An 11,060-nucleotide genomic window follows, 5' to 3' on the forward strand; every position below is an offset into this window, starting at 1 on the left:
AAGAGATCTACCTTTCCAAGCTGCTAGCGTCAATTTGATTTAGATTATTTTCCATTTTCTTTTCTATTATATATATATATATGTGTGTTTTTTTTCCAAAATTATTTAAAAAAAAGGGACAAGTTTTCATATAAATTTTAACACTTACATGTTTATGTTTGAACAATTTTTGTTGGAATAATTATTAGAAAATATTTTTTTTTCATAAATTAAAATTAGATTATAAAATAAATTTAATTTTTCCTGTAATAATAATAATAAATTTTATGATTTTACCTCTTACTTCAAATACAATTACGAGGAACTATATTAGGAATTTAATTAAAATGAAACATATAAAATCCGACAATGATTAATTACCGAAGAAACGGGGTCTTCTTGTGTACGCAATCTCCACGTGTCAAAACAAGAGCCAGTAGTTATAAAAATCCCGTGTTGTTCCTTAAAATATCAATAGTGGTGTCACAGTAACAGCAACTGAAGAACGAAGAAGAGAAGAAGAGAAGAAGAGAAGAAGAAGAGAAGTAGAGAAGAAGGAAGCCACGATGAGTGGCAGAGCCATTATCTCCTGTTTCTCTCATCCTTCAACTTCGTGCTCCATTCCATTATCGCGCCGAACCCATTTCGCACATGCACCTCCACCGTCGCCGTTCCTGCTCTCGCAGCGGAGCCGCCTCCTCTTTGCCGGCGGGAGGGGCGGCGGGAAGGTGTGGGCCAATGTGAAGTCGGAGAAGAACCTATCGGAGTCCCCCAAGTACGAGGATGTTGTCCTTCAGAAGGCGCGTGGTGAGGATGACATGGAGGAGGAAGGAAAGTGGTGGCAGGTGTTCCCCAAGAGATGGGTCATTGTGGTTCTCTGCTTCTCCGCTTTTCTTCTTTGTAACATGGATAGGGTATGTAGCTCTGCTCTTTCTATGTTTTTTCAACTGCATTGTTCCATTCTCATTGCATGCAATTTTGTGTGTGCGAGAAGAAGCTGTAAGAGCATTTTTATACTGAATTTAACTAAAGCCAATTTGACAACAAAGGTCGGTGTAGTTGGTATATAGGCAGGTCCTTACGCATGCTAATAGCAAGTGTTTGGAGATCTCACATTTGGTAGTCATCAAAATAATGTATGTGAGTGAGGGACAAATCTTACTTCATGAGTTGGATTTTGAGGATTGGGTTAGGTCCAAACTTAATTTAGCTTTTGAGGATTGAATTAGGTACAAACTTAAATTTTAAGATGACATGAGAGTCTACCTTAGGGGTTACTGTTTATAGAGACTATGGTATTATGGCATGTTTAAGCCTCTCACACTGAGTAGTATGAAATGTTTTATAGAGTAAACACTCAAATGGAAATTCTTTCCAAGTAAAATACAATTTCATCGGAAAGATTATTGAATCTTCCTTAAATTTATATTTTGTTTTGAAATTTGAGGTCAGTGAGCTGACTCATTCTTTTGTAATGGAAATAAGTTTGGTGGCAAATACTAGAATTTCAGTAGTTCACATTTATTGTTATTGGAATTAGTTGAGAGAAGTAGAAATTTGAGGTATTAATTTATTGTTACTAATAGTTAAGATAAATGGTATTAAGTAAGGGCAATTTAGTCTAAATTTTCATCTATTAAATATTTCTTAATCCATTTGCAATAACCTTAAACATGAAAAGAAATGGGAAGTTGGGAGTAGCTGATGGGTTTCCCAAGTGCTTGCTGGTTATCAATTGGATTGAATCAGATTCAAATCATATTTTAAGGGGGTATCAAGGTTTATCTTAGTTGTTGTTGTTAGAATGACCAAGCTACCTATGCTCGAGATGTCCAGTTATGAGCAGCTTTTTTTTTTCTTACTTTTTTTTGGATTTGAATTAGTCCCGATCTCAAATCTAAGAAGGAGTTCAATTTCAGGATTTGGAGGCAAAATCTACTTTGGAGATTTCTACACTTTGAAGGGATTAATCTTCCACTGTAAACCTTGAATTATGCCAAAAGAAAAATACTGAATCTAATTAGAAGCTAAAATTCATCTACTCGTAGTATACATTTTTAGTGTCAACATGAAAGAAATTTTAGAAGTTTTCTGTAAGTATTATGCTGTTCAGACGAAGGTTTTGTATTTTTAGCAGTTCAAAATAATATCTTGTATTGGTATAAGCTTTGGATTATAGTTATTATCAATGGTAACTTTCAAATATAGGAATCTTGGGTAGGTTTTAGTGTGTAGACTTTATACAACACATCATGTATTGAATTATGTATAAATATTTTCTATATTTAGGTTTTCTTTGAAAATTTGGCATAACAGGGTTCACTGAATTAAATCCTTCTAATTATGGTTCCCATAAAATAAATAATCCGATCATATGGTTTGATTTGAATGCCTTTGTTTAGTACTGCTGTGGAGTCTTCAGTGGGCTTGACTCTTTGAAACTTTCATTCATTTCTCATTTGCAGGTAAATATGAGCATTGCTATACTTCCTATGTCTGCAGAGTATAAGTGGAGCCCCAGCACTGTAGGTTTGGTACAGTCTTCTTTCTTTTGGGGATACCTTCTTACTCAGGTAAATGTGATTTTGTTTTGTTAAAACTAATTGACAAGTAACATTTGCCAATTTGTATGACTTAGAATTTAAGGCCATGCGTCTGAAGCATAGGGTAGATTTTTCTTGCAGATTGCTGGTGGAATATGGGCAGATACAGTGGGTGGAAAGCAGGTATTGGGATTTGGGGTGATTTGGTGGTCTGTTGCGACAGTTCTCACTCCCATAGCTGCCAAACTTGGATTGCCTTTCCTACTAGTTGCTCGAGCATTTATGGGCATTGGTGAGGTGAGTTATGTTAAAAATTAACATCTTCCAAACAGTACTAATTCTACTAGGATAAAGCTTTATGTTGCTACTATTTTGGAAAAGAAGAAATCTAGTAAAGAAAAAGAATGGAATGTTCTTTTCTTATAATCCATATTGTGACTTATTTTTAGTAATGATTTTATTTATCCAGTTGATGATGATACAATTTGATGCTAATTCTGTTCCATGTGAAGCTCACTTGTTTTGGCCTTTTTGCACTTTGTAGGGTGTTGCTATGCCAGCCATGAACAATATTCTGTCAAAATGGGTTCCTGTGTCAGAAAGAAGTAGATCACTAGCACTGGTCTACAGTGGCATGTATCTTGGATCCGTCACTGGACTGGCCTTTTCTCCCTTTCTAATTCATCAGTTTGGATGGCCATCAGTATTTTACTCCTTTGGTTCTCTAGGGACAGTCTGGTTTTCCGTGTGGCTTAGCAAGGTATGATTTGAATATGTACACTTATTTCCTTGGTAGAGATGCTTACATATTGAACTTGGAAATACTTGCTCAAACATTTTCTTGATAGAAGTGTTTTTATTGTCTTGAAGTTGATTCTTTACCAAGACTTTTCTGACAAGATATTTTTGTTTCTGTAAAGATTATTGGTAAAATTTTCTATTTGTTTATGTGCTCATCTTTTCTGTGCTTGTGAGAGCTGTAGGCACATAGTTCGCCTCTTGAAGATCCTGACCTGCGGCCTGAAGAAAAGAAGCTCATTACTACCAGCTGTTTGTCCAAGGAACCCGTGAAAACAATACCTTGGAGATTAATTTTGTCAAAAGCTCCAGTCTGGGCTCTAATAGTGTCCCATTTTTGCCACAACTGGGGAACTTTCATTCTTCTTACATGGATGCCAACATACTATAACCAAGTAAGGTCGATCTATCTTTTTGGGTATGTTACTCAATGATGTGATGCAGACACAGCTAGATCCATGTTCATTTTTTTTTTTTCCTTTTAGTTCCTACAAGGTTGTGTATGAATTTACCGAGATGATAAAGCTACCGGTACCTATATAAGTACTAGGGAAACTTCAACTTAAAATAGATATTCTGTTGTCTCGGATTGGATCTAATATCAGACAATGGACTGGGAAAACGGAAATTTGGTGCTATAACTGACTGTAAAGTAGGAAACCACTCAAATTATGTAGTACGGACGGAGAATATTAGATCATTTGTAGTGCTTGCTTCTCATCATATATTCAACAGCCATACAAACCATTTTGCATTGACTTCTCTAAATTTATTTCTGGGAGAGTAGGCAAGTTGGAAGCCTTTATTTTTGTTTAAGTTTTAATTTTGTGTGCTTGTACTTTTGTTCTACCTGGAAGTTAATATCTTCCCTCCCCATACCCCACTAGAGGGCAGCCTCGTGTTTTATGTCACTCTTTTCAATTTTGTATAGTCCCAATTATTAGGATTATTTGCTTGGGAATGATCATTAGAATATTTTCAGTATAACATAAATGTCATGCTATTGCTTTGCTAATTCTTTTGGTTTTGCTGAAGGATTTTCTTTCTAATTCTTATATCTATAATAATAGGGACTAGAATTTATTATCTATTCCATCTTTCTCCTAAAATCTTAATCTCCCCCATTTATCTCATACTCTTGTTAATTGTAAGGATTCAATGTCATAAAATTCATTATGCGAGCATGCTTGTTGATGTTTGATGTTTTAAGCATCCTACTTGGTACAGTTGTTAAGCCTCTACGTCAACATTATTAATATTAGAGCTTATAGAGTCCATCGTTTGGTTGGAGCTATGTTAATATCCTGACTCACAGAATATTTTGATTTGTAGTCTTCTTGATATTTGGAAAACAATTGACACTGTTTAAAGTTGGCTAAAGTTATTCTCATATATCTAGGTCTTGAAGTTCAATCTGACAGAATCTGGGCTATTTTGTGTTCTACCATGGTTGATAATGGCACTTTCTGCAAATGTTGGTGGTTGGATTGCAGACACTCTAGTGAGCAAAGGTGTATCAGTTACAAGGGTCCGCAAGGTATCTCCCCTTTATTTATTTATTCTTATAGCTTCTTGCAAAAACAGTTTTTTGGATAAATTCCTGACCTACATCCTTTATATAAATTATATAGGGCTAGGGACCTATTTCCTATCCTTATATATATATATATATATATATATATATATATATACATACTTTTTTTTAAGTTGTACTGTGACCAAATTTTTTAGGTTACCGTTTACTTTAATGTGGCATTATGGCTTACATTTTAAGAAGAGGTGCATAAAGCTGCAAACTTTTTGTCACTAAATTTAGAGACAGATCCTCTTTGCCTGCCTTCTCTATCCTTGATCTTGCTGCTTTTGACTATTTTTACTAAATTTTTTCTACTAGTTTACTGAACATGATCTCATTTTATAAAGTTCTAAGCGTAGTCATACATCTTTGCAGATAATGCAAACAATTGGATTTCTCGGACCGGCTTTCTTCTTAACTCAATTGAGCCACATTAACTCTCCTGCAATGGCTGTTTTGTGTATGACGTGCAGTCAGGTTTGTTTCTTGTGTTGTATTTAACTTATTTTAATTCTGAGAAGGTAGTTTCTATGTAATCCTAACATAAAATCTGTTTGTATTTGTGTGTCTTATATTTTTGGTTCATACTGTGCAATCTGAAAATTTGACTGGCTAATGTAAATTTTCTAGACAATAGTGTCTTGAAACTTCTCTTAGAACAGTCTAACTACACATTCTCATTCTGCCAATCTTCGTAAAGTTGCAAACTGTTGGTTCATTCATCCTTACATTCCATTTACCCTTATTCTTCATCTTCTCTAACCTTTGGTTGCTTAGGGTGCCCTGAGGGATTTGCATCTTGGAGTTTTCTCTTTCATAACTTGTTTCAAATTCTTCCTGAATAGGGTACCGATGCTTTCTCTCAGTCTGGATTGTATTCAAATCACCAGGATATTGCCCCTCGATACTCTGTGAGTGGATACATTGTACTTATATTTTCTTCAATTTGGAGTTCTACATTTAAGAAATGTTCTTATGGCCATCTGTATTTATCTCACAATTAGTTGGTTAAATAGTTGTCAATTGGCAAGGAAAAGGAAAAAAAAAATCATATTTATTTCCTCTTGTTATCTTTAGGGGATATTGCTTGGTCTATCTAATACTGCTGGAGTATTGGCTGGTGTCTTTGGAACAGCAGCAACAGGTTACATTCTGCAGCATGGTAAGTATTTGTTGCTCATAGTTCCTTGGTGACTGAATGTCAGCGATTAGTATCTTGAAAGATTAAGCTATTAGGTGAAAGATCATTATGAAATTATTACTCTTGATACTGAATATTGAACATATGTTTATGGTGCACAATCTGTGAAGAGTCTCGGTAAGCCTTTTGTTGTTGGTATTATTTTAGCAACATGGTGATGTTTTCATACTGTGTTCTAGACCACTAAGCCAGAATTCTTTTATTCAATTTGGAGCAACAGCATGGTTCTTTATGTTTTCATTTTGATGATGAGAATGGAATCAAATCAATAAAGTAAAACAAGATAAAATCAAGCCTGTGGTTTGAGCACATATTGGGCTTGACATTTAGTAGATTACGTAATGTTGAAGCTTTGTAAGCAATAGCATGAGTTAAACTGAGGTTCATCCTATTTGGTTTTCCCTCTTTTCCTACGAGAAATTTCATTTCCCTGTTCTTCAAATTAAATAGAGATCAGTGTTGGTTCTAAACTTCTGTTGATTTTATAAAATATCCGCCCTCCTGTTAGTTTTGTAGCATAATTTCTTGTGCTTAATACTTCAATTAAATCTGATGAGACTGGAGTATAATACTTTTAGTTATCTTTGAATATTTTCAGGCTCTTGGGATGATGTTTTCAAGGTTTCAGTTGGGTTGTATTTGGTTGGAACTGTGGTGTTTAATCTTTTTTCAACTGGTGAAAAGGTCTTGGAATAACTTACTCTTATTGATCACTGGTACTTGTCATGCCACATGTATAGATCATTCCCCAGTACTTCCCACAGAAGAAGCACTACAAGAAGAATGGGAAGTTTAACGAAGAAGCAACTCATTTATCTTAGGCTTTTGTGCCTCACAGAATGGTAATTTATGGACGGAGGAGCACTGAACAAAGATCAGATGGATTGGTATAATTTAGTCCCTGATGTTTTATCAAGGGAAAAGGTTTAGATTCTACTCTCATAATAATGTTTTTCCCATTTTTGGTGGGAAGATCATTGTAGTTGCTTAAGTTAAAGTTATACTTGTAAATATAATTTCCACACCAACACATCAATTTTGTATCAATTCATCAAGAAAAGTGATTTATGTGGTATCATTCCTCAAGCTTCTGTTGCATTCCAATTTCTTATCTGCCAGTTTTGCTTGCATCTTTTGGTCAAATAAGTTGGTAATGTCAATTTTGCAGATTACATGCCACAATGAGCCGGTGAATGCTACGATTTCTTTTCTTATGGGAATCAACTCATCTTTTATCTTTTCTTCAGCAGGTTTAAGGTTTTGAGAAGTTTCACTTGATAACTTTTATTTAATCTGAATTGGTTTTGAGATGATATATGTCGTTGGGACCTACATTGGTCTTATTTACACGAGTTTATGCATGAATTTCTTTATATGAATAAGTGATACAAAACTAACATTATGATAATAATTTATTTAAATTTTTTGAAATAGTATTATTATGTTAATACATTATAACAATAATTAATACATGTTAATGTATTTAGTTTAAGAACTTGATTTAAACATCAGTGGTCACGTCGTTTTAAGAAGTTGTTGAGTTAGAAAAGAAAGAGAAATGAGAAGTGTTAATGAAATTGTAGAATGTTTAAAGATCATATCATATAAATGAAACACTTACAAATAGTTAACAAAATTATCAAAGCTTATGTCTAAAAACATAGACACCAGTACTATATTTGCACGATAAAATACTACATCACACTCGATAAAATGTACATTGAAAATGTTTATACAATATTTAAAGTTTAGAAATTCTTTGGTGTGATAATCACGTTGTCACCTCGATTGAATTTCTGGTATTGAAGAACTTTATCTCCTAGTCTTAATTAATCCTAAGATGAAATCTTTTTTATTCCAACTTTTAATCATATAAACGAAAATTCTTCACCAAATATTACTTTTGCTTGAAATATAAACTTCAATGTCCCGTTGACAACCAATTTTACCAAAGCGTAGGAATAGGATTGGTAAGTTTGGGTATCTACCATGCACATCAAAATGATCTTAACGGACAATTTTCCATGCTAACGTAAGAAGCAGAACAGTGTTCCTAGTGGTTAAATTAAAGGTTTTTTCAACAAACTAGTACAATTTTTTTAGCAAATGATGATTTTGGATAAAAAAAGTTTTTTTTTTATAAAAAATGAGTAAGTGGTATACCATCTAGAAGATTTTATGAAAATCGTATAGATTAACTTCACTTAAAATTAATTTTAGATTTAGTTAAAGTCGTTAGGGTTTCTAAGACTTTCATTTAACTAAATTGACAAGTATTAATAGAAATTGATTTATATGTGAAATTTTTTCCAATCAAAAAGACTTATAATTTAAAGTCGTCCAAATGTTGTACAATTTGTCCAATTTAAAAAAATATATTTTACTCAAAATTATAATTTACCAAAAAATATTAAACTACTTTCTTTAAAAAAAACTAAATTAAATATAAAAAAATATTTCAATAATAAAATAAGAAGTTATTCATGCAATTTCCAACAACAACAAAAATAAAATAAAATAATAATAATAATAATTATTATAAAACCATCATATTCCTTTAAACAAATTCATATTTCCAATAATTATATATTTTGTGTATTCATATTATTGATCAACAACATAAGAATATGTAAACCCATTTTCCAACAACTGCAAAGGTAAACCCAACCAACCAGACCAAACAACAAACGATTTCACTTTTCACCATACAAATTAAAAACACAAATAAATTGACAGGTGTAACAACGAAATGATCATATTGCCCTTTACACTGTACGTGACCAAAGTATCCTTTTTCTATGATGACGTGGCAGTATGTGGTTGAAGCTGACGTGGCTGCAAGAACACACGAAGCCCATTCTGCATGAAGAGAGTCAGTGACATCTTCTGCTGCACCCGGTGACCAGGGACCGGTGACAGGCGGTAACGCAGAAGCACAGCTGAAGCCACAGATTTCATCTGCAGGTAAGCCAAGTCCTTGCCCAAGCAGGTTCTCGGTCCACCGTTAAACGCAACGAACTTGTAACTGTCTTTTGGCGGTTCGAACCTGTCTCCCTTAACCGATAAAAACCGCTCCGGTTTAAACTCCATGCAATCTTCTCCCCACACAGTCTTCATCCTCCCCATCGCGTAAATCGAATACGTCACCGTAGAACCAGCCGGAACCGCCGTGCCATCCGGCAACACGTCGTCCGCCACCGCGTGCTTGAAATCCTCCGGCACCGACGGATACAAACGCAGCGTTTCGGCCAGCGCCGCTTTCAAGTAAACCAGCCTTTCCGCCTCCTCGAAGTCCACCGCATCCTCCGTCCACCTCCGCCTGTCGCTACCACGCGTAGAAGTGAGCACCGCCGCAAGTTCGGCGAGAATCTTCTCCTCCACGGCGGGGTGGTTCATGACGAGCCAGAAGAACCAGCTGAGCGCCACTGACGACGTATCCCTGCCGGCGAGGACGAAGTTGAGCGCGATCTGACGCAGCGCGGTGGCGCTCAGCGGCTTTCCGGCGGCGTCGCGCTTCTTCATGAACCTCGATAGCAAGTCGTCGGACGGCGATTTCTCGCGAGCTGAAACGGCGTCGTTCATGTAAGTTTCGACGATCTTCAAACTCTGTTCCAATTTCTTCTCTTTACCAATTCCAAGAAGCTTCTCGAATCGCCATATTATGCCAGGGTACAAAAGCCTAATAATTACATGGATAAAAAAATGTAAACAATATCAGAAATGATCATTATTATTTATGATATCATAGTTATTGTGGTATCTCATGAAACCTCTTAAAGTTTTTAAATTAAAAATTAGAAGAAATCATTATTACGTGAGCACGCAGAAGCAAAAAATTAAGGGTGTATATACCTTTTCAAGGTGATTTCTGTGGCAGTGTCAAAGGCAACAGTGAAGGGGTTTTCACGGAGATCCGGTGAGAGAGTTTCGGGGTCTTTTCCAAAAGTGAGTCCACAAATATTATCGAAGGTTAAACGTAGAAGAAGGTCTTGCAAATCCACTGATACGTTTTCCTTAGCAGCTTTGTCTAGAATGCACCATAGCCTGTTTTTTATGGTCCGGTTCACCCACCGAGACATGGCCTGTCTTAAGGTTCGGGTGGTGAACTCGAGTGCGGCGGTTTTCCGCTGCATGAGCCACGTTTCACCGTCGCTGTTGAAAATTCCCTGGCCCAGGAGGTCGTGGAACGCCGCCTGCCAGTGCGGCCCTTTAGGGTAGTTGTCGAAGCGGGTTCGGAGAATGTGTTCGATGTTCCTAGGACAGCTAGTAACGGTAAAGAATCCCTGCTTGCGGGCAAAGAAAGGGAGAGTGAGAGTGCATGTTTGGTAAGTGGGGGAAGCTCCTGTTTGGCGTAGGTTTGAAGCCATCCAGTCGTGAAACCTATTCCGGTTCACCACTAATTCTGGAACGCTTCCGATCATGGGCCACACTTTTGGACCCGTTAGGGTTCGAGCCAAGAAATAAAACCAAAGAAAATATGAAGATAAAAGAGCAGCAGCTAGGGTTAAGAGGAGAGGGAGTGTATCCATTTGCACCATTTTGGCAAGTTTTAAGAAATGGGGTTTGAAGTTTGAAGAGATTGAAGGTGGGTTTATATATGTTTATAGGATGATATAATGAGAAAGGTTTAGGAGAAGTGGTTCGGAATTTTTTTGCAGCAAGAGTCCGTGTTAGGTTGATATACAAACTGTGTTTGCGTGGTGACCAGCAAGCAAATGAAAAAGGAAAATCATTTAGAGTTTTGGAGTTATTTGTTTGATTATTAAAAGCTTACTAGATTGGCTATTCTAATCTATTAAGTATTATTTTAATGGTTAATTAAGGAAACCCTGTGATGAATAATGGCCATATATTTTTACTTCATGTCATTTTCGTAAGAAAAAAGTTTTCTTAACACTTCACATAGTAAATAACACTCTTCAACAATCTATTCTAATAATACAGACAAGTTTTGTTTGACACT

The 11,060-nt window shown here is 35.7% G+C and overlaps 2 protein-coding genes across 2 annotated transcripts; one reads left to right on the forward strand and one right to left on the reverse strand.

Annotated features, from left to right (window-relative positions):
- The first annotated feature begins 437 nt into the window (after window positions 1–437).
- LOC137831444 (sodium-dependent phosphate transport protein 1, chloroplastic) lies at window positions 438–7,183 on the forward strand. Its single transcript, XM_068639120.2, has 10 exons — window positions 438–893; window positions 2,445–2,552; window positions 2,664–2,819; window positions 3,067–3,282; window positions 3,506–3,715; window positions 4,720–4,857; window positions 5,272–5,373; window positions 5,742–5,807; window positions 5,974–6,058; window positions 6,696–7,183. The coding sequence occupies exons 1-10, from the start codon at window positions 546–548 to the stop codon at window positions 6,791–6,793; spliced, it is 1,527 nt and encodes a 508-aa protein (XP_068495221.1). The 5' UTR covers window positions 438–545; the 3' UTR covers window positions 6,794–7,183.
- A 1,466-nt stretch (window positions 7,184–8,649) lies between these two features.
- Window positions 8,650–10,728, reverse strand: LOC137831443 (cytochrome P450 86A1). The gene is made up of 2 exons (XM_068639119.2): window positions 9,950–10,728; window positions 8,650–9,776 (listed from the first exon to the last, which is right to left on the reverse strand). The coding sequence occupies exons 1-2, from the start codon at window positions 10,633–10,635 to the stop codon at window positions 8,894–8,896; spliced, it is 1,569 nt and encodes a 522-aa protein (XP_068495220.1). The 5' UTR covers window positions 10,636–10,728; the 3' UTR covers window positions 8,650–8,893.
- Between the last annotated feature and the right edge of the window lie 332 nt (window positions 10,729–11,060).

This window comes from Phaseolus vulgaris, chromosome 6 (genome assembly GCF_051622355.1).
Source record: "Phaseolus vulgaris cultivar YP4 chromosome 6, ASM5162235v1, whole genome shotgun sequence".
In the NCBI taxonomy this organism is placed as follows: Eukaryota; Viridiplantae; Streptophyta; class Magnoliopsida; order Fabales; family Fabaceae; genus Phaseolus; species Phaseolus vulgaris.

What these genes read in the sequence shown, in the direction of transcription:
- LOC137831444 (XM_068639120.2), top strand. Translation starts at nt 546, where the DNA reads ATGAGTGGCAGAGCCATTATCTCCTGTTTCTCTCATCCTTCAACTTCG. An exon ending in GGGGATACCTTCTTACTCAG is followed by an intron (nt 2,553 to 2,663) that starts GTAAATGTGATT and finishes TTTTTCTTGCAG; the next exon opens with ATTGCTGGTGGAATATGGGC. An exon ending in ATATTGCCCCTCGATACTCT is followed by an intron (nt 5,808 to 5,973) that starts GTGAGTGGATAC and finishes TGTTATCTTTAG; the next exon opens with GGGATATTGCTTGGTCTATC.
- LOC137831443 (XM_068639119.2), bottom strand. Translation starts at nt 10,635, where the DNA reads ATGGTGCAAATGGATACACTCCCTCTCCTCTTAACCCTAGCTGCTGCT. An exon ending in ACAGAAATCACCTTGAAAAG is followed by an intron (nt 9,777 to 9,949) that starts GTATATACACCC and finishes TGTAATTATTAG; the next exon opens with GCTTTTGTACCCTGGCATAA.